The sequence below is a fragment of the Schistocerca cancellata genome, chromosome 6 (genome assembly GCF_023864275.1).
Source record: "Schistocerca cancellata isolate TAMUIC-IGC-003103 chromosome 6, iqSchCanc2.1, whole genome shotgun sequence".
In the NCBI taxonomy this organism is placed as follows: Eukaryota; Metazoa; Arthropoda; class Insecta; order Orthoptera; family Acrididae; genus Schistocerca; species Schistocerca cancellata.
Window position 1 is genome coordinate 576,325,462 of NC_064631.1, and position 19,538 is coordinate 576,344,999.

The 19,538-nt window shown below is 38.7% G+C and overlaps 1 protein-coding gene across 1 annotated transcript in view; it reads right to left on the minus strand.

Annotated features, from left to right (window-relative positions):
- The window catches only part of LOC126190690 (kinesin-like protein KIF14), a 270,020-nt gene that overhangs the window by 85,473 nt on the left and 165,009 nt on the right, over positions 1–19,538 (minus strand). Inside the window, exons 9-12 of the mRNA XM_049931150.1 lie at positions 18,689–18,889; positions 18,268–18,522; positions 17,933–18,169; positions 2,896–3,019 (exon numbers count right to left, since the gene is read on the minus strand). Of these exons, the coding sequence (XP_049787107.1) occupies positions 2,896–3,019; positions 17,933–18,169; positions 18,268–18,522; positions 18,689–18,889 (817 nt within the window). The remainder of the gene's footprint in view (positions 1–2,895; positions 3,020–17,932; positions 18,170–18,267; positions 18,523–18,688; positions 18,890–19,538) is intronic.

Here is a 19,538-nt window from a genome sequence, read left to right on the forward strand (position 1 = left end):
CTCTCACCAGAGCTGCACATGAAAACAAAATATCCTCTGTTGTTCAAACTTCAAACTATGTTGTCGTGAAATTTCAACACTCCAGCAAAAAACGCAAACCCCCCCACACACACACACAAAATTGTGTGTTACTTTCCAATTCTTCCTCATATCATCAAAGTTAATTAAGGAGTGTGCTTCTGGGTTTATTAACATGTTAATTTAGCTGCATAACCAGTTGTTTATCAGAGGAACATTTCCTGAATGGCTGAAACATGTTGAACTTAAGTTTGTTTAAAAAATATAAAGAAATACCATCGAAATACCATCCAATTTCCATCCAATTTCACTTTTGCCAGCGTTCTGTAACATCTTAGAAAAGGTAATATACAGCAAATAACATATTGTCAGGGTCACAGTTTGGATTTTGAAAGGGTTCTGAAATTGTGTAAATTATCTACATATGTAGTGCGAATGTACCTAATTACTTAGACAACGCATTACAGGCTCCATTTTGTGATCTGTCAAAGGTATTTAACTGTGTACTATTGACTGGGCTCAGCACATACATGTACAAAAGGTTTGGATCAAAACTTATTGTCGATGCTCTTAGTGCAATTGGATTCACAGCTCCAATAATGGAAGCTTCTCCATTTGAGACGTCCCCAACTGCCCAAACTGAGCATCCTAACATAACCAGTGAAGGGTTCATCCAGCGCATCTCTGATAACACTAATTTTAATATCTGCATGACTGATGGTTTGAATACTTTCCATTCCATGGGAGGAACCATGGCAGTCTCTCCCTGCACAGTTATGGAGACTGACAAGAACATTGAATGGGAAAGATGATGTTCAACTTCTGAATTTTTTGTCAACGAAAGTGATACTTTGTAAAGGGGAACAAAGTCTTCTGAAATATCTTGTTGTTCAAGATACCATATTCTTCATCAGACATCATTTTAGATGATGCAGAATTTGATGATGAGCGTTTGTACCATACATACATTAATGTATGTATGTATGATACAAATGCTGCAGTCATGCAGGAGAAGTTTCTTGTAAATAAGAGCAACATGAACCACTTTATTTTGACACTCATGAGGAAATTTGAGGTATTCAAATGCTACAACAGAAGAAGATCCCAATTCATTAATTGTGGAAACAGTGATTTCTCAAGTTGTTGTTCTGACAATGTGGTAATCAAAAGTAAGGACATTAGTGTGCTTGTTCACCTAACAGGTTGAGGAAACAACTGCAACAACCTGTACTTCCATAAACTGGGAAGAGTGAAATCAGAGAAGTGTGGTAGTCTAGTAATTGTTTCAGTTTTGGTCCTGGACTTGCCCTTTTCAGCCATACCTTCAGAGGCTGTGATATGACATCCTCTTTTTTTTGGCTTCACCTTAGGGAGCAACAGCCACACTTCAACATGCAAGCTGCCGAATTTGTTAAAACCTTAGTCTCTCAAGGCTTAATAGCACAGGCAGAAGAACAGCTGATGTTAGTACTGTATGGGAATTCCAACTGGGTGACTTTGGGACAGCTCAGGTAAGAGCTTTGTTTAAAGTCTGCCCCAAGTAAATCTTTCAAACATGAAATGCAACTCACCAACAACAGACACAGGAAAGTGCCACTCATTGCAATCCTAGTCGTGGCTCGGAAAGAAAACTGATCCATGCCAGATTGGCTGTAAGGAAAACTTATCAGCACTGTTTCCCGTGATGACGACGAAAGCTGCGGACTTCGCATACGCTACTGAATATGGTTTCCTGTGTATGCAAAACAGGATGTGCAGCAGTATATGGAGTTGCAAATCTGGACTGAACTGCTTCTCAATGCACAAATACTGTTCTGGCTTATCTTGCGAGAACGCCCCAGGAACTGGACCCTACAAGGATGGGAAGAGATAGAAGGCATGTTCCAGGACAAGAAAGTTGGTGAAAGAGCTGCAGTGGATCCCATGCTGGACCAGGACCTGCCGCAGTTTCCCAGATGGCTTTGATGGAGTTGCAATTTGATAAAGTGTTAATCTCTGATATTTAAATTTTTTTAATGCTGCAGTTCTCTTTTATTGGTTAATTTGTGCAAATTTTTATATTACTCATATGTAAATACATATTGTCCATTACTATATACTTAGTTTTCATTTCAGCAAGCCACTCTTACCAATTAAGGCATGGATAAAAATGAATAAAAATATACATGAAGAAGAAAATTTAAAAAAAAGTACATATAGAGAACACGCATGCACTCATTAGAGAGCCGTCTTCTCACTGAAAATTTCATTTCATTGAATAACTATGACTTACAAGAAAAATAAGAAAATGGAATTACTTTGGCTTTCAAGTGTATGAACGCTTAAATAGTGCCTAAAACTACAGGACTAGATGCTTTTGTAACATGAAATTTCATGCTCTACAACTTTGATAACATGACATTTTTCATTTGGAGTACTGTTTTTGAGTTACAGGCATTGGAGCTGACTTTTTAACCAAGTTGGTAAAAATGAACGAACTTTGACAACTGGTTGTAGCTAAGCGACTACACCGATTTTGACATTTAAATAGGTCACTCGACACAAAAGTTTAATGTTCTTTCATTTTGGTATTGGTAACATTTTCAGTAGGGTGCATAGTTTCTGAGTGACTAAAACCTGAAAAAAGTACCAAAATTTATTGGTTTTTTGGCCACAAAAAGTTGTTCCAAGGGTTTTGGAGGTTGAAAACTTGGATTCAACGTACTGTCAACTACATACACAAGATAAAAATTTAAGATCTTGTACCTCATTTTTTGCAGGCATAAAGTACCCTGTTACAGAACTAAGTCCTGCGTATAATTTTTACATATAGTGCAATAAGTTTGAAATTCACAGTTGCTTTCTAAGCAAAAAACTAAATTAAAATTTCATACATACCAAGCTCTTGCCTAGTTCTTGTATCTGCATTTCATATGTGCTACGCTGGGAACTCAGTTTCTTTTCAGCTTCCTCCAGTTGAATAAGGGCTCTCTTTTTTGCTTCTTCTAACTCAGTTTTCAGCCTGTAGGTAATGTAATACACATCACAATGTTTATACCAAATTAGTAAAACAATAACTTATACTTTTGACATAACAGCAGATTTAAAATGCTAGAAAGTGCCAAGTATGGAGAAAGTAATGTGCAAATAATTTTATAACTAAATCAGATGAAAATATGAGACTGAGGTAGTGTACAATCTGTATTTTACTATGTAGTGTTTGAAAACTGAATAACAGAATATACTTTTCATATGTACACTGTCACTCTGATGCTTAGGACTTCGAAAATAGTGATAGTCATAATAAGGTCGACTGAGCACCAAAGCAATGAAACAAGTGAGCAGTCATGATTAACAACAGCAAACAAAAGATAAGAGGAGAAAGAAGAAAAACAATGACAATATTCATAATGATTAATGAAGGGGTGGTAGAAATGTGAACAACACAGTGTCTCAGGTAGGTCAGATGTTGAATAAAAGAAGGGGAAAAAACTAGAAGGAAATAATTTCACACTCTAGACTAATGAAACAATATGTAATGACAAAGGAAGAGTGCTAAACTTTTGAAGATTTCCAGAAAACATACAATTCTGCAGACAGGTCAACCCTGTTCTCCACACTAAGGCTTTAAAGTAAATAGACTTGTAAGTTCAGAGTCAAATGTCTTATAAAACTCATAACCAATCCAAATTAAAATAGGATCCTTACAGAAATATGGCTGGGAAAAATAATTCAGAATGGAAAAAGTACATAAGAAACACAAATAAATTATCATATTTGGAGCTATAAACAGACATGCTCAGAAAGTCTTTTGTAAATGGGAGCCATTTTTCCTACACTAACAAATTCATCTATTATTTAAAAAAATCTCTATGTAAAAAGTACAAATTTCCACGACCAAAACAGAGTACATGAGCAACATTTCAAAGTAACTCAAAATCACTAACAACTGATTCAGGAAAAACCAGTGAACTCCCAGTTATTTAAGGAATTGGACTGTCATGTATAAAATAGCTTCAAATGTCTGATTACTTTACAAATGGGTTAATGTGTGAAATATTTGATATTAAGCACACAGGCGAGAAAAGTGCTGCATCATCGATAGGTACACAAACAACAGGCACAGAACTCGCCTAGCTTTCAGAATGCACTTCCTTTTTCAAGTTTGTAGAACACACACACACACACACACACACACACACACACACACACACACCTCCCTAAACTGTGCTCAGTTGACTGCCAGCTCTTTCCTGGGCCACAGTGAGTGAACTGGGGTGACGTGGGGATTTGGGTTGGGGTGAGGGGTCAGGGATGGAGAAAGGCAGGAGGCCAGGAGGGGGTTGGGGGGAAGCATCTAGCAGCTCTTGGGAGAGTGGGGAGCCATCTGTGGGTTAGCTAGGGGTGCAGGTAGAGGGGGAGGGGGCAGACAGCTGGGCACATGATTTCATAGACTAGGGCTTGAGATAACAGCACACAACTAGCTGATGTGAGGACACAAATTGGAAATTGGGTGAGAGTACTGGGGCAGAGGACGGTGCATTCACTCACTCACACACACACACACACACACACACACACACACACACACACACACACTGCTGGAGGGGGGGGGGGGGGCAAGCGAGTTACCTAAGGTTTAGGAAAGGAAGGTTATGGGAGCGAAGGATGTGCTGTAAGGATAGCTCCCATCTACACATCTCAGGAAAGCTGGTGGTGGTGAGGAGGATCCAGATAGCATGGGTTGTGGAGCAATCACCAAAATCTCTAATGTTGTGCTCTGCCGCATGTTATGCCACTGGTTGGTCCACCTTGTTTTTGGCAACAGTTTGGTGGAGGCCGTTCATTCTAATTGACAGCTGGTTGGTTGTAACACCTATATAAAGACTGTGTAGTGGTTGCAGCAAAGCTGGTATATAACATGGCTGCTTTCACAGCTGGCCCAGCCTCTGATGGGGAAGGATAAGCCTATGATGGCATTGGAGTAGGTGGTGCTGGATGGGTGGAGTGGACAGGTTTTGCATCTGGGACTTCCACAGGGGTAAGATCCCAGTAGCACGGATTGCAGGTGGGAATGGCATAGGGATGGATTAGAATGTTGGGAAGGTTGGGTGGGCAGTGGAACACCACTTTGGAGGTGTTGGAAACTTATGTACCCATTGATGAACCTTTTGTTTGTGTAACTATCAACAAGCATTTTGTTTGTGTACCTATCAACGATGCAGCGCTTCTGCCTTTTGGGGAGCCGTCTCCTTATTTCTAAATAATTCATAATCCTTAAAACGAAAAAAAGTTTAGAAAAGGTTTGCAATTATACTTAATGTTTGTTGGAAGTCACTAGGTGAATATAGCTTGTGTAATTTGCACTCCATTTCATGCAAAAACATGTTTTTCGCACATCTCTATGATTATGATGTAAAAATCTCTTGAAATGTGCTGTATGATGATGTAATTTTGCATGTACACTGTCAATCACATGGATGCTGTCTGCAAACTGTGTTGCAAACATGTAGGTATACTCCGATTAAAATTACTTTGTGACCGGTGTTTCAGCGAGTCATGTGGTAGTGACCAACCACCAGCCAATCATACCACTTTCTCAAACAACTGTTTTGTAGACGTGTGCAATGCCTCATGAAGTGTGGTTGCCTGTACATGGCTACACTGCCCCCCCCCCTCCCCCTTTCCCACTGCAATTTTCAATCACAAAATAATCTTAATTGGAGTATAGTAAAGAAATGATAAATTAAAATGTCGTGTCTCATGTTTTACTATACGAACAGGGATTTTTTTTTCCTTTTCAGAATTTTGTGATGGTTTTTGAGCAATAAAAAGCTTTGAAATTATATGTAAAGTTTGTTGGAAGTACAAGGGTTGCTCAGAAAGCAATGCATCACGTTTTTTTTCTCAGCCAAAAACAATGCTACAAATGCAAAATGTTACGTATGTATTATCTGAAGTCTCCTGAGTGAGTGCGGCAAGTTTCCGTCACTTCCAATAGACAGCTTAGCTACAGGACAGTTTCAAAATGGCGTCTGTAGGTGATGTATGTTACAAGCAATGTGCCATCATTGAATTTCTTACTGCAGAGAAAGGAACTGTGGGGAATATTCACAAACACTTGTGCAAAGTTTATGGAGCACCTGCTGTTGACAGAAGTACAGTTATTCGCTGGGCATGGAGGATGAGGTCATCAGAGGGCGGTTCGGCGGAGTTCCACAATTTGCAGCAAATGGGGAGACCATCCACAGCTGTCACACCTGACCTAGCCTCCTTGGACTTCCACTTGTTTGGACCTTTAAAGGATGCTATTCATGGAAGACATTTTGAGGATGATGAGGAGGCAATTCACACAGTGAAGCACTGGCTCCACCACCAGGACAAGGATTGGTACTGACAGGGCATACACACCCTTGTTTCGCACTGGGGGAAGGCCATAGAACAGGATGGAGATTATGTGGAAAAATAGGGTGAGTAGATAAAACACCATTCTTTTGTGTACGTAATTCTCATAATGTTCAATAAAGAATTGTTGAAGAAAAAAATGCAGTGCATTACTTTCTGGGCACCCCTTGTTGCTTAAAGTCCATGTATTTGTGCGCTGTCAGTTATGCTGTCTCAAGACAAACACACGTTTCTAATTGTAATGCTTATCTTATTGTGTTAAACTTTTAAAATAAGATTACACCTGTTAATGAGTAGCACTGTACAATTTTAAATTCTGTCAACAATGCTGGAGCTGATCGGGTGATGTAGGGTGGCTTTGGTGCAGGATGGCTGGCGGCAAAGGGCTGGAACGAAGATGCTGGTGGCCAAATCCATGGTTTTCAAAATAAATGGTTTATTTCACTCACTGTCAGACATTTGCCCCAGGCCAACGCAGAGTAGCAACCACAACCCTCTTAACATGTTGCAAGGGCCATGTGGCTAGCAAGGTGACAGCTAGTGCCCAGCCAACAGGCTGCGACATACACGCCCAGGATCGCTGATGACAGTGCTCAGAATGTGACATGCAACCCTGTTACATCTGTTGCACCACAAGCAGATAGCATCAGCGATGCTCAAATGCAGCCGGATTCTTGCAAGAGTAGCCAGCTTCCTGGTGATTGGCTGTGCCCAGTGAGCAATGATGTGGCCTAGAGGCACTTACACTGGCTGTGGTGGAAGGCGGCTGCCATGCATGGAACCCTACCCACTGCACCTGGGCAGGAGGCCAACTTGCTGATGGAGTGAGTCTGCGATTGCCCTAATGCGGTGTGGCACCTGCCGTGCTCTGGCACCAATTACAGAATGTAGACTTACTGCAGGAAGCTGATACAGTGACAGAAACCTGAATTTGTGACTGCTGCTAGCAACTCTATATCATCCCCTCATCAGGCGAATCCTCCACATCCTAATAAACTGGCAGAAAAAACTGCACCACCATAAGAAGTTTGCAACAAATGAAAGTTGGTAGGCATATTTTTACATCCGAAATTTGAGGTCTATTCAGATTTCGCCCAGTTGTATAAATGTGGGGGTAGTAGTGCCGGAGTAGCGCCACTATGAGGGTGCAAATTAGGTTTGCTTGTAAGTACACACTGTAACGGCCATGAGCATTAGTTAGCTTTGAGATTGGATGTGGTGAGCTGAAGTTAGTCAAGAAAGCCTTTCAGTCAACAAAGATGCCATTGTCAACAACATACCAAGTTTGAAAAAGGTAACGTAATAGGGCAACAAGAAGTTGGATGTTCCTTCTGTGAGATTGCAGAAAGACTTGGCAGGAATGTAGCCACTGTACTTGCTGGCAGTGGTGTTCACGAGAATGTATAGTCACAAAACGACAGCCACATGGCAATACCGAGAGGGAAAACCATCATGTTCAGCATATGACTCTGCACATCTTACTGAATCTGCAGCAGCTATCTGAGCAGCAGTTGGCACCATTGACAATGAACTGTTACAAATCTGTTACTTCCAGGACAGCTCTGAGCCAAGTGCCCTGTAGTGTGCATTCTATGACCCTGAAACCCCACCATTTGCAACTTCAGTGATGTCAAACGAGAGCTCATTGATGGGAAGGGTGGAGGTCTGTTGTGTTTTCAGATGAAAGCCAGTTCTGCCTCAGTGTCACTGATGGCTGTGTGTTGTTTAGGAAAACACAGTTGAGAGCCTGTGACCAACCTGCCTGCGTGCCAGACGCACTGGACCTATACGTGGACTTATGGTCTGCGGTGCAAATTTGTACAACAGTAGGAGCACTCCTATGGTTCTTGCAAGCACAATAACTGCAAATTTGTATGTCAAATTGGCTATTCGACCTGTTGGGCTGCCATTCATGAACAGCATTCCAGGAGGTTTTCCAGTAGCATAACACTCGCTCTCATACTGCTGTTGTAATCCTATATGCTCTATAGAGTGTCAACATGTTTTCTTGGCATGCTTTCATACTTAACAAACAGAATAAAAAACCTCATGCTGAGAAAACTTGTGCTGTTGGAAAGGTAGAAAAATTTAGTGAGTGAAGAGGAAACAGTGTTTTTTACAGGGTTCAATTCTGGGTTCATTCCTATTCCTTATATATTTGAATGACCTTCCAGTTAACATTCAACAAGCAGAATTGTTACTTTTTGCGGACGATACTGGAGTTACAATAAATCCTATTGCAGAGTAAGACAGAGAAGAATTGTTAATGACTTTTTTCAAAGAATTATTATGTGGTTCTCTGAAAACTGGCCCTCCCTAGATTTTCAGAAAATGCATTATATTCAGTTTTTACAACAAAGAGTCATACCCACAACTAATGCAGCACCTGAACAGAAGTCAGAATGCTCCAAATTTTGAGTGTACATATTGATTAAACTTGAACTGGAAGAAGCATATAACACAGCTTCTCAAACAATTTAGTTCAGCAACTCTTGATCTCCGTACAATCATTAGTCTTATTATACTCAATAAAATCACATGGAATAATTTTTGGGGTATCTCACCTCTTACAAAGAAAGTGCTAAAAGTGAGCAGTGAGAATAAAATGTGGTGTTAACCCACAATCTTCATGGAGTCTTCAAATAGTGGGGCATTTTACCTGCATTGTCAGGATACATATATTCCTCCAAATAAACCCGTCATAAATAATCATTCACATTTTGAGAAGAACAGTGATGTCCAAACCTACAACATTAGATGAAAAAAATAATCTTTATTATCCATTATTAAAGCTGACACTGGTTCAGAAAGAAGTTCAACATGCAGCAACAAAAAGTTTTGATCAATTTCCCAATACCATAAAACTGTCTGACTTGGAGCAAAGCAAGTTCTAAATCTGGCCTCAATTCATTTCTCCTGGACAACTTCTATCCCCTGGATGAATTTCTATTTAAAAAGTGGTAGCCTGAAAAAACTAAACTGATTTGTGCTCCATCATTTTGATAAAAGAGTAGTGCAAATGATCAATGGAACACATAATTAGCTAGTTAACTATGAGGCAACATGGAGATTGCCTGTTCACCATTTGTCTGTGTGACAGTTCCAACAGTGGCTATTTAATATTATGTGGCAGATGAACCCCAATCAGCTGCGAAACTCACTCACCTCACATGAATTAAAAAATTACAACAAGAACAAAAATCCTTGAGGAAGAAAACATTAAATATATGACACAATAGTCCATCAAACAAAAAATTGTCGAACTAGACACTACCTGTGATTGTTCCAGAGGCAGGAGTATGAATGCTAGAGTCAACAATTTCGTGATGTTACAAAATGAAATATATACACCTTTTGGGTATCAAAGTAACCTACCTTCAAAAATGTGTGTCTTTTGAGCAACAATAAGTTTCCTATGAAATACAGTTATTTGGTCACAAAATGTCTTCAAATTCAACGAATCAGTTACATAAAATAAAAATGGAAATTTTAGAATCTTGCCTCCTGTTCAATAAATTTCTGCGAACACCTATGGTGAAAAGGATTCAGATATCTTAACCTGTTCCCAAATAGTTTATATTAACAAGCACATAGAATCAGCATTCTAGATAATCCATCTGCATAGGTAACATTCTAGTTTTGGAAATCTTTTGTAAGGTCTTATGGGACCAAATTGCTTAGGTCATTGGTCCCTAAGCTTATGCACTACTTAATCTAACGTAAACTAACTTACGCTAAGGACAACACACACGCTCATGTCTGAGGGAGGACCCAAACTTCCAACAGGCGGAGTCGTGCGGACCGTGACAAGACGCCTCTGACTGTGCGGCAACATTCTAGTTACTCATGAGTTAATTACCAGGACTTAATTAAGTAATAAGAAGTGGATACAATTAAATGAAAATTACCAAATAAATGATAGTGACAGCTGAGACTAAAAATGAGTGATGTAGAGGGTGGAAAGGATACTGCAGATCAGGATGGGATGAACGAGAAGAGCAATAGGTGTAATAAAGATCCTGAGTTTATCAGAACCAAGTTTTTGTGATCAAGTCGTCTGGATTTTAATTTGGGCAGTTATTTTACAAACATTCTGCACTAGGTTTGCCTAGTGCACACACATGGACAGGGCTACTTCCTTTTGGCAGTCATAAGTAAAGAGTGTATCATTGAGGTGAGGTTTCTCAAAAAATGCTGAATACTTTTAGCAGATTCTTCCATCACTAAAAACCATCCAGATTTTTCAAAGGAAGACATTAGAATAATAGTGATAAAATTTTCTGTGAGGAAGTAGTACCAAGTAGAAAATGGTAATTAGTAGAAGATGGAGGAAAGGGAAAGCAGACTGTTCATTACAGGCAGAAGCCAATTAACTGTAAATGTTGCAGATTTGCTTAATACTCAAACACTCAACTTTTTCTGGAGAAAAATTTGGACTGAGGTAACTGGGGAGCCCTGTAAAATGTTCATGAAATAAAGTTGGGCATGCTGTAAGCCAAATACGGTTAGCTTTCAGTTTGTGTTTTGGTTAGATATGGAGATATATTTCAGTGGCAGATATATGTATATCAAGGAAATGGACTTGGCTAGGTATAATAACAGAGAAATCAAGTGTGTGGTTTCTGTCGAAAATAGGAATTTATCTCACTGTGCGAAGGTTCTTATCTTTTTAGCTGTTACCTTGAGACTTCACACACTAGTGATACAAGGACATTCATCGAAACCAGTAGGAGGCCAAGTAATATACGGGTGCAAACTAAATAATCCCATGTCATGGGTCAAAACAATACTGGAGACACTTATTCAAACAATTTAATGAACACAGCAATGATAAATATTGATCCAGATATGTTTTCTTATGTAATGTGGAAAAATCAAGTTGCATAACCAAATTGCTGCTGTCTAACCTCAATAGGTACATGCATGTGGAGAGGCCAGAATGCATTGCCACTTGGGGCGAAGGAACATTTCAGTGAACAAATAGGAAGGGGTGGGGGGAGGGGGAGATATTGGAGATAAAGTCAGCAACAAAGCAAACATTCAAATAACATACTGCAAAAGAAAATAATGAGACCTTATCAGAAAGGATACATCCAATAAGAAAATAAAAAGCACATACATTCAATGTGGGATGGGTCGTTGCGTCATTGATAGATGGGGATATGCCTTGCAATTTGGGCATTATTTGAGGAAAGAAATAACTAAGAAGAAAAAAAAAAAAACTAGCAATTTCAGGTTAACAGTACTTTTTGGAAATTCTGTTATCATCTTGGATTTCCTAAATTAACAATATAAAACCTTAAAACTACAACATGGGAATAACAATATAATGACACACTACCCTATGTGGTAATTCGGAAAAGAATCTGTCATTACATTTTATAATCATTGAAACTTAGGAATTCTATTACGAAAATGCAGAACGTTACAAGTTAGAATGATTCCTAGTGCGAACCACATTCAGATTTTAGTACTGTAATAAATAACATTCTCAGACAGCAGCTAACAGATACTCAACATCACTAAGTGCCAGCTGGAATGAGCTGGCTTGATGAGAAACTCCAACATATCTTGTACACTCTAATGCTCTCAATATTGCATGAACATAATTGTAAAGGTGGTTAATGTCTGCGGTAAATAAACCTTAGCATTACATTACACAGGAAATTTTTTTCTTTAACAATACATACATCTAACACATTGAAAAATAATTATAATGTTATGTACATTTATAGTATTTATGAAGTATGGAAGGTCACAGACAAATATCCAGCTGCTGAACATAACACAGCTGATGTCTTTGTTGGCAACAGGAACTCCTCCAGATGGCCATGAAAGAATCATTGTGGACACATACATACAATATGTTGAACAGTTCGTTGTTCTGCACCACAATCATAGCTGGGCAACATTGTTAATACTCATTTGTACACTGAGCCAGCACATCTTCCACTATTCACAAATATTCTGTTGAATGCTATCCAGAGATGCTCTTCAAAACCTGGTGGCTTGTTTGAAATGCAGGGCATCTTCAAGTGTTCTAGGGTAATGTCCTCCTGCCATATTTCTGCCCATCGGTCTGTTGCTGTTGCTCCATTGTGTACCAAAAATTTTATATATGAGAAGAAGTACCACCATAGCTGTATCTTGAGAATGACTTTATTCTATCAAACAACTAGTTTCGACAACACATTACCGCCATCCTCAGGCCCCACTACTGCCAAAAGAGTATTTGATTTCCTTGGTGCATTTACTGTGGGATCCTTGTTACTAACACACATTGTGTCTCCACTGCAATTACATGTCACCTGACACACGTGACTGCACTGGAGACAACATGGTGTCAAGTATACACTCCTGATGAAAGTTAACCCACTTATACTAATAACTAGGATCCCATAGTAAATGCTCCAAGAAAATCAAATGCTCTTTTGGCAGTGGTGAGAGCTGAGGAAGGCAGTAATGTGACACCAAAACTAGTCATATGATAGAATAAAGACATTCTCAAGATATAACTGTGATGGTACTACTCCTCATATACAGCGTGGAGAAAAATTGTGTCACGAAATTTTAACACTGGATAGCTGATGCCAGTAGGAACCAAATTTCTAATGTTCTGTAGGTCAACGTACCATTTTTAAACTACAGACACTTGGTGCCATGCACTTTGATTCGCTGTGGGATTGCTCTGTTGCAATTCATCGGTTGACAGGCAGCGTTATGGCTGTCGGTTCACACATACAAACATCCCTACCACCAAGCGTGCGGGCCGCCTTGGGTACATCACAATCTCCGGCACGCAAAGCATTCACTGTCATGCGTTGTCCAGAGCATCCAGCAACAGGGCAATCCCGCAGCCAAACGGAGCACGTGGCGCCAAGTTTCCATAGTTTAAAATGATGCAGTGTCAACCTACACAACATTAGTAATTTTGGTTCCTACTGGCATCAGCTATCCAGGGTTAAAATTTCGTGACAATTTTTCTTCACCCTGTATGTCATCAGCTGAAGTCCCTTGTCCATGCAGTAAGATGGACATAAATGAATTAAAAATTTTCTACTTTACAAAGGTGGATGATGGGAGCAAATTCTGTTTTATGTAGTGCAGGAATGTCCTCATGTACAGGAAGGTAAGGATCACCAGCTATTTTTTGTAAATTCCCCCTTGAGAGCAGATTCTCATCACAAAAATGGAAGAGTTATATGGCTGAGAATAGGCAACCAGAAAACTGGAGTGCTTCTGATTGTTCCTGTGATGATGGACATAGTTCAGTTGATCTGTGTATCAATGAATCTGATTGGGCTGTTGAACCAGATTGCACCAGCCCAAGAGCAGATGTTCTTAGTGTTGGAGCTGATGATCCTCCGTCATACCACAAAGTTTCTGCAAAATGATGTTCCCTGACTTCATCTTAGCAGCAATTTCAGTAAGTATTTTTTACAGCTGAGCATCCTGTCAAGAGTGATTAAAAAAAGTGCCAAGCTTCAAGATTTGTTTCTCATATTTACTTTAGTCCTTTGATAGATTACAAATTTTCTTGCTCACTCAACAAACGTGATATATTTGTAGCAGAATTAGAGTGAATTGCTAAACTTAACACAGCAGCTGTCTTGTTCACTACTGTTTCTTCTGAAATAATTATAGAAATTGACAACAGGAGGTAGCAGCAGTCAAGGCACAGGTTGGGAGACATCCATACACTGTTCTCATGCAAAATGGGTCCAGTTTTGAAGCAATTGGTGGCTTGCACATTGAGAAAATCGTGATTCGACCTATACTCAGGCCTGATCTCTTTAATCCAAAGTTGAGGCGCAAGCTATCCTTGGGCTTGGTCTCCAATGTGTTAACTCAACCTGGTAAGGGCCTCAGACTTACGACCAATACCCTAGAATTGGCCAAACAAGTGTCGACTCCTTTTGTGGATTAATTACATTTACTTAACGTTCTTCCACTGAATCTCAGCCAGACAATTTGTTGTTCTCCAGTTTGTTTTATGCGGTCATTCCACTTTAGCTCACTATGGACGATTACTCCAACTTACTTTACAGTATTTAATTTCCTAGTTATTTGTCACCAATTATGTAATTTATGGACAAAATGTTGTTTTCATTTATGATCAGGGTCAAATGCCAATCCCTGTGCCAATCCTTGATCATCTCTAGGTTTTCCTGCAATTAGCTACTATCTTCTGGCATTCTTATCTTCATATAGACAATTGCATCATCCTGAAACAGTCTCATGGAGCTTCTAACATTACCTCTTCTGGCATTCTTACCTTCATATAGACAATTGCATCATCCTGAAACAGTCTCATGGAGCTTCTAACATTACCAACTACATAATTTATACCTATTGTAAACATTAAAGGTCCTATCACATTCCCTTAGGGTACACCTAAAATTACCTTTACATCTCTTAGTTTTGTTCTGTTAAGAGTTATGTGTTGAATTCTATTTGTGGAGAATTGCTCAATCTCATCACAAATCTGGTAAACACTCTGAAAGCTTGTATTTTGTTCAATAAACCACCACAGTGCAGAACTGTCAAATGTCTTTTTGAAGTCAAAGATTACAGCAACAACCTGCGTGCCACTGCGTACAGTTATTTAGATCTAATGTATGAACAGGGCAATCTGAATTTTTAAGTATCTCTGTTTGTGGAATCCATGGTGATTTTTCAAGGAGATGTGTGTTCTCCAAGAGAGTCTTCATGTGTGATTACAAAACACAATCAGTACTTCCACAGCACACTGGTGTCAGTGATACAGGCAAATAATTATGTGCTCCTGCCCTACAATCCTTCTTGAAAACAGGAATGACTTGTGCTGTTTGCTAGTCACTAGGTAACTACCATTGTTCCAGGAAAAAAAATTATAAACTACTCATAGAAGGGGAGCACATTCTTTCACATGATCTACACAAAAACATACATCTTAATTCTTCCGGATTGCCTTCCTGCTATTAAGCAATTTTAATTGATTTCTTTTTATTCCGTAGTCATTTACCTCACTACATGCCATTTTGGCATTTGTGCACTGACTGAGAGGAGGAACCATATTGCAACTGACACAGTTTTGGAATTCACTATTTTGGCCTCCTCTCTGTCATATTAGTTTTGGTGCCAGTATGGTCACTGTGAGACTGAATAGATGATTAAATCCACAATTGATTTAATAGAGGACCCACACTACTTACAGTTTTTAGTGAGATCAAATGGTAAAACTTTACTTTCAAAATCCTTCTCCACTAGTTATCTTATTCTCATTTTCGCTTTGTTCCAATTTAGTTTCTTAACTAGGCTTTGATTTTACTGTGCTAATGACCTCTTTGCTTTTGGAAGAAGTTTCTAACATGGGTATTGAACTACGACAGATCTTCCCCATCCCTTAAAATTTTTCTCAACACGTACTGGTCACATGTATATTCAACTATACTTTTAAATTTTATCCATTTGTGATACACAGCTTCGTCCTCAGAACTGAATCTGATGTTCATTACTTACTGTGCAACTGTATCCTGTCACTCTCACAAAGCGAAAATATATACTTATCTTTCTTCACATCAATGCCATCATAGACTAAAGATTATTGGTGCTTTCCGTTACAATAACTGATTTGAAAAGTTCTGGTTGGTTTGTTACTGGGAGTCTTGTGTTGCCTGCAAGAGCCAGTTCTTTAACTATCTACTTGAAGTAATTTTTAGATGAGACATTCAGAACAACCTCACATGAATCCCTGCCCTTGGTACCAGTTTTGATTGCATAACTATCCCAATGTATAACAGAAAACTGAAGGCCTCTCCTATTACGTCAGCATGATTTAGAAACTTACTCACAATATTTTGCAAGTTCTCTCCGAAACGCTTTGCCTCTACAGCTCCTGTCACAGGTGACCTATAAAAGCATCTGAATACCAGATTTGAACCAACTTTGATACTTAACTTCACCAAGATTAATTCAATTTTGTAATCTGTAATAACTTTACTAGATACTATAGAATTCTTTACATTACCAAATAAATTGCTATCCTTGGCATCCATCTTAGCCTTGCAATATGTACTCCAGTCTGAATTCAGGATTTTGCTACTATTCATGTCCTGTTCCTAATACTATCTGGGCATTATTACCTCCAATTTGTGATACTAATTTTGGGACTCTACCACAACAAATCATTCTGCAGTTTACTAATATCATGTTAACATTTAATTTTCTTCGATCTACAAGAAAGAAATTTCTTAGAGAAATGTGGTTGATGTACCTTTGATTTTGAGAGGCAATTCATCACCAATTCCACCAAGGGGTTCCTCTAACCTCTGGGTATGACACCACAAATAGTAAGCTATCCCTGCACCCCGCATGCGATGCTAACTGGATTCACCAATCCAGCCATTGGTCTAAAGAAGAGATGGCAAAAGAAGAGATGGCAAAAGAAGAGATGGCAAAAGAAGAGATGGCAAAAGAAGAGATGGCAAAAGAAGAGATGGCAAAAGAAGAGATGGCAAAAGAAGAGATGGCAAAAGAAGAGATGGCAAAAGAAGAGATGGCAAAAGAAGAGATGGCAAAAGAAGAGATGGCAAAAGAAGAGATGGCAAAAGAAGAGATGGCAAAAGAAGAGATGGCAAAAGAAGAGATGGCAAAAGAAGAGATGGCAAAAGAAGAGATGGCAAAAGAAGAGATGGCAAAAGAAGAGATGGCAAAAGAAGAGATGGCAAAAGAAGAGATGGCAAAAGAAGAGATGGCAAAAGAAGAGATGGCAAAAGAAGAGATGGCAAAAGAAGAGATGGCAAAAGAAGAGATGGCAAAAGAAGAGATGGCAAAAGAAGAGATGGCAGCATCTAAAGCAGTTATTGTAGTAAAACCAAACAATGGAAAATCTAGGATGGAATGTAACAATATTACGAAAAGGATAGCTGCTACTCAACATATAGTGTAGATGCTGGGTCGCAAACAGGCACAACAAAAAGTGTTTTTGGCCAACAAGGCCTTCGTGGAGATAGAAAATCATACACAAACACACACAACCACATTCTCTGGCTGTTCAAGTGGTCATGTGTGTGTAAAGTGCGTTCGCACACGCATGCATGTGCGTGTCACTTAAGTTACAGTCCTGTGGTAAAAGAATCACTTGACTGTCACAAATGATTCTATGAAATTATGAGATTCAGCAAACCTTAAAGGAATTTTAAAGTACAAAGTAAATAGCCATAACATGTGAACAACTGGCTAGCAAAGAACATTCAGACTGCAGCACAATTCTGCGAGAAAACGCAACATCAGAAAGCTAATTATTGGCACCAGAGAGAGAGAGAGAGAGAGAGATTCATTTTATGAAGAGACAAAGTATAGACCTAAATCTACCATGCATCCTGAGTTCTAGTGAGTGACCACTAATCTTGTATAGTTTTGTGTTGTCATTATGTATGTAAAGTGATACAAAGGTGTTTTCAATGGAAAAAGAAAGAAAGAAAGAAAGAAAGAAACTTCACATTTTAGGAGTGGCCAAGATTATGTACAATGCTGATGTTTCTGTCACCTGTTCTCCTGGACAGTTCTGATTTCTTCATGTGCAAAACAGTAGTCAGCAGGTTCACCACCTTTTTCTGAAGCATCTGGGTCTTCTGGATTATTCACTCTGAAATAATGGTTCCCTCCAATGACAAGCCGATCACCATGATGTAGGGAATGCTCTTCAGTTACTTCTACACCATTGATGAAACAGGGTCCATTTCCTGGTATCAGTGTCAATCCTTCTGCCTTGTTTTCAATTGTACTGCATTGATAAACACATTAAAACTAAAGATAAACAATGGAAAGAAAATTTTAATTTTCTGATGTAAGGAAACTCCTATCTTTTAAAAGTTTTCTTACCAGTGGCTGTCCTTAATAAGAGGTCCACTTAAGGCAATATCAGTGTTGGAATCAATTTGATCTTCACGTCCAATATTAACACGGCCAGGAGGAATAAGATAAATAAGTGTGCCGGAAAGGACTGGATCTGGTGTTAGATTGATGAGACATGCCTGTTTTTCTATATCAAGCTTTAATGCTATTCCACAACGTCGTAAGTAAGTTAGTTCGACTTTCTTGATATTTTCTGCTTGCTCCAACCGCTCAGACCAACGCCTGAAAAAGTCCAACACACATTATTTTTCTGTTCATGTACTTATACATTAACAAATAACCCTTATTTTACATCTGACAAAATATGCTTCAGCAAATGACACCTAAAGTTGCTTATTAAAATAAATCACTGAAATTCCTCAGAAAGCTTCTATTTATCTTGAGTTACCTTTGGGTTTCAGCAAATTCCTCCTTGCTCAGAAGTAGTTGTTCTTTCAACTTCTTCAATTCTTCCTTCTGACTGATTTCACATGTGTCATCTTCAAGACATTGTTTATCATCTAGTGGAGAAAGAGGCATACTCATATGCCTCTGATGTTCGCAATCTCCTCTTGAGGTACGCAGCCGCTCAACCTCCTCACGAAGGTGCCTAGAAATTGAGAACAGAAGGAATAAGTTAAATAAAAGCCAAGAAATACCATTTACTGAAATTTATGTACAGTTATTAGGGCTGCCAAATTTATAAACATTTATAAGACTTTTTTAAAAGTTTTCTAAAATCTTTTTCATCTTGGCTTAAAAAATTCATTACATTAAAATTGAATAATAGTTTTAGTTGCTAACAACTACCTTCAGAACTATAAAAGTAAGAAAAAACAGAAAATTGCCTTAATCTGACTTAAACAAACTTCAAGAACATATGTTATTTCAAGGTAATGAACACTGAATAATGATAACAAACCACTCATGGTAAAAACACTGTGTCAATGTACACTGAAGACTACAATGTCATCCTCTGACAGTCCCAACATGTACTATGTAAATAATGAAAAACACCTATCAGGTCAATGTGAACTGTAAAAAATTTTAAGACCACATAGAAATAGGCAAACATGAATAGCTAAAACATACCAATGCTCACTAACGAACCAGGTTACAATACAATGTATGTTATATCAATAAAGTCACTGACCACAATTCTGAACTCGCAAGAGGGGCGGGCCTCATTCTTTCATTGAAAATAAAAGCACTGGATGAGTTAAAACACAAATTAATTTAAAAATACACATCAGAAATGT